A 2,500-nucleotide genomic window follows, 5' to 3' on the forward strand; every position below is an offset into this window, starting at 1 on the left:
AAGACACACACAGCAGCACACAGCACACACACACACACACACAGGATTGAGTGACAGCCAGGCAGCAGAATAAAACCCAAACCCTTCCCTTCTCGTTCCAAAGCTGGAGCTGCTGGAGCAATTAAGAGTTACTGAGCTAATAATAGAGTTCAAAGCTGGCGTGCGTCCCAGACGAGTGTGTGTTACTCTACACACAGCGTGATTAGCTCCAGCTCTGGACGGGTTTTGTCCTCTGGAGCCACCGTACTTTAAACCATTCATGTGACAGCGTGTAACCGATAATAACACACCAGGCTGCACTTAAGAGGCACGCAGGTATGCACACACACACACACACCCTCCACAAGTGTGTGTGTGTGTGTGCTCAGCTGCAAACACTTATTTGGAGGGAGGGAGAGAAAGAGAGAGGGAGGGAGGGAGGGAGAGAGGGAGAGAGAGAGAGAGGGAGAGGGAGGAAGGGAGATGGAGAGGGGAAGAGAGAGGGGAAGAGAGAGGGAGGGAGGGAGGGAGGGAGGGAGGCAGAGCGAGAGAGAGAGGGAGGGAGAGACAGAGGGGGAGGGAGGGAGAGAGAGAGAGAGAGAGAGAGAGAGAGAGAGAGAGAGACAGAGAGGAAGAGCCAGGGAATACAAAGTTTCTTTATAAAGTTGCTTTGCCTGATTGCTGCACTTTGTTTCATTAAAGTGTAAACAGATGATCAACATTATTAACTTTGATGATTATTGTGATTTGTATTGTATCAAGATGCTCATTGGTGCTGTCCTCAGTAACCAGCAGCAGCAGTATGTGTGTGTGTGTGTGAGCTGAGCCTTACTGAGTGCTCTGGAGTGGTCCGGGTTCCTGATGCCTTTGGACCGAAGCCTCTGCAGCAGAACTGTGGACGACTGCTGCTTCACCAGGTACACGGCCATGGAGTAGCTCTGTGGACACACACACACACACACACACACACACACACACACACACACACACACACACACACACACACACACACACACACACACACACACACACACACACACACACACACACACACACACACACACACACACACACACACACACACAGGGGACGTTAAGAGTGCAGGGACAGGTAATCTGTTGCCATCTACTGGCCACACACAGAACAACTTCAAACAGCCACCATCATTCATTCAGGGAGACATAAGACTTCAACCACATGTGTCTTTATCAGACTGAGCTCTGGGACTTTAGGGAGACGGCAGGAAAGCGCAGCTGTAACTAATAACATTACTGATGGCTCCGTTCCATTTCGATTGCACCATTGATCCAGCATCCTCATTAGTGGAGCCCTGGCACCGGAGCGTCTGAATGGAATGCAGCCGTGTTCATGTTCTCAGTAACACCTGGACTCTTCCTGCTATGACACGTCTCAACTGCTGCTCTGTGGTGCTTTCAGGCTCCGGGGCTCGCTCAAAACAGTGTTCGGGCTTCAAACTACTATCTACACACACTCACACACACTTGTATATCCATGCAGTGGAGCCAACAATAGTGTGTTCACTTCAGTCGTGTCTCTGCAACTCATTATTTTCTCCAATTAAAGCTTTTTTAAAACTTCCTTCGCTGCGATACACAACACAATATGCGGGGAATAGAAGCCCATTGTTGTGTGTTTGTGACTCATATTGGTCACAAACACAATAACTCAGTAACACCAGGCCTGAAGTTCCAGACACCGGAGCCAGAATTCAATCAGGTTCCACCGCCGCCTGGTCGCATGTGTTTGCATATCAATGCACAAATGAGGGATTTTCATTAAAACCACCGCAAATTGTTAATACTTTAAAACTGCAAACTTCATATTAATATTTCTCCTGCATCGTTTCACGACAAGTATCCGTGAATTTAAAAAAGTAGCCTAATTAGCGATTTCATTAGCATAATTAGTTAGGCTGTAATTAGGCTTGTTTACGTGTGAGAGCTCTGATAGACGCAGTTTAATGCAGCAAACCCAGGAAAGCTGAGACATCCTCAGGTTTGAAAGCAGGAAGTGTGTTTGATACTTCAGCGATCATCAAAGCTGTCATCAATGAATCACATTCAATATAGTCTCTGATCAATCATCTCCTCCTTTTTCTCATTACAGTGTTTACGTGCGGCGCCTGCTGACGGACGCTGGCGTTTACCCTTCCGATCTCAGCGGTCCACGACACCACGATGGTGTTTGGGACGGTGGTGGACAATCTGACCAGCGAGGTAATGTTGATGGGCCGACTGGGCCGCTTGGGCTCCACGCCGTTTTTGGTTGGAGGAAGGTAACCCTGAGGAGAGAGAGGAAGAGGAAGAGAGAGAGGGAGGATTTAAGAAGTCTCATCCCAGCGTGTTTGGAGCAGGATGAGGTCGGCGTTACAGGGGCAGAGCGTGTTCAGTCGGTCTCTCTTACAGGCAGGTTGCACGGCTTCCCGTTGACTTTCACACACAGATTGGGAGGGAAGTGGTCTTCCTGAGGACAGCTCGTCTCCGACAGGCAAAACCGCAGC

The 2,500-nt window shown here is 49.0% G+C and overlaps 1 protein-coding gene across 1 annotated transcript in view; it reads right to left on the reverse strand.

Moving 5' to 3' along the window:
* Nucleotides 1-768: 768 nt before the first annotated feature.
* Nucleotides 769-2,500, reverse strand: part of LOC143016767 (E3 SUMO-protein ligase PIAS1-like) — a gene marked incomplete at its 3' end in the record, with an annotated part of 30,146 nt that continues 28,414 nt past the window's right edge. The window contains exons 4-6 of the mRNA XM_076171249.1: nt 2,404-2,500; nt 2,147-2,281; nt 769-917 (exon numbers count right to left, since the gene is read on the reverse strand). The exon at nt 2,404-2,500 is cut by the window's right edge and continues 42 nt beyond it. Coding sequence (XP_076027364.1) covers nt 769-917; nt 2,147-2,281; nt 2,404-2,500 — 381 coding nt within the window. The remainder of the gene's footprint in view (nt 918-2,146; nt 2,282-2,403) is intronic.

The sequence above is a fragment of the Genypterus blacodes genome, unplaced genomic scaffold, assembly GCF_046128005.1.
Source record: "Genypterus blacodes isolate CSIRO-AG114 ecotype Tasmania unplaced genomic scaffold, CSIRO-AGI_Gbla_v1 ptg000243l_1, whole genome shotgun sequence".
In the NCBI taxonomy this organism is placed as follows: domain Eukaryota; kingdom Metazoa; phylum Chordata; class Actinopteri; order Ophidiiformes; family Ophidiidae; genus Genypterus; species Genypterus blacodes.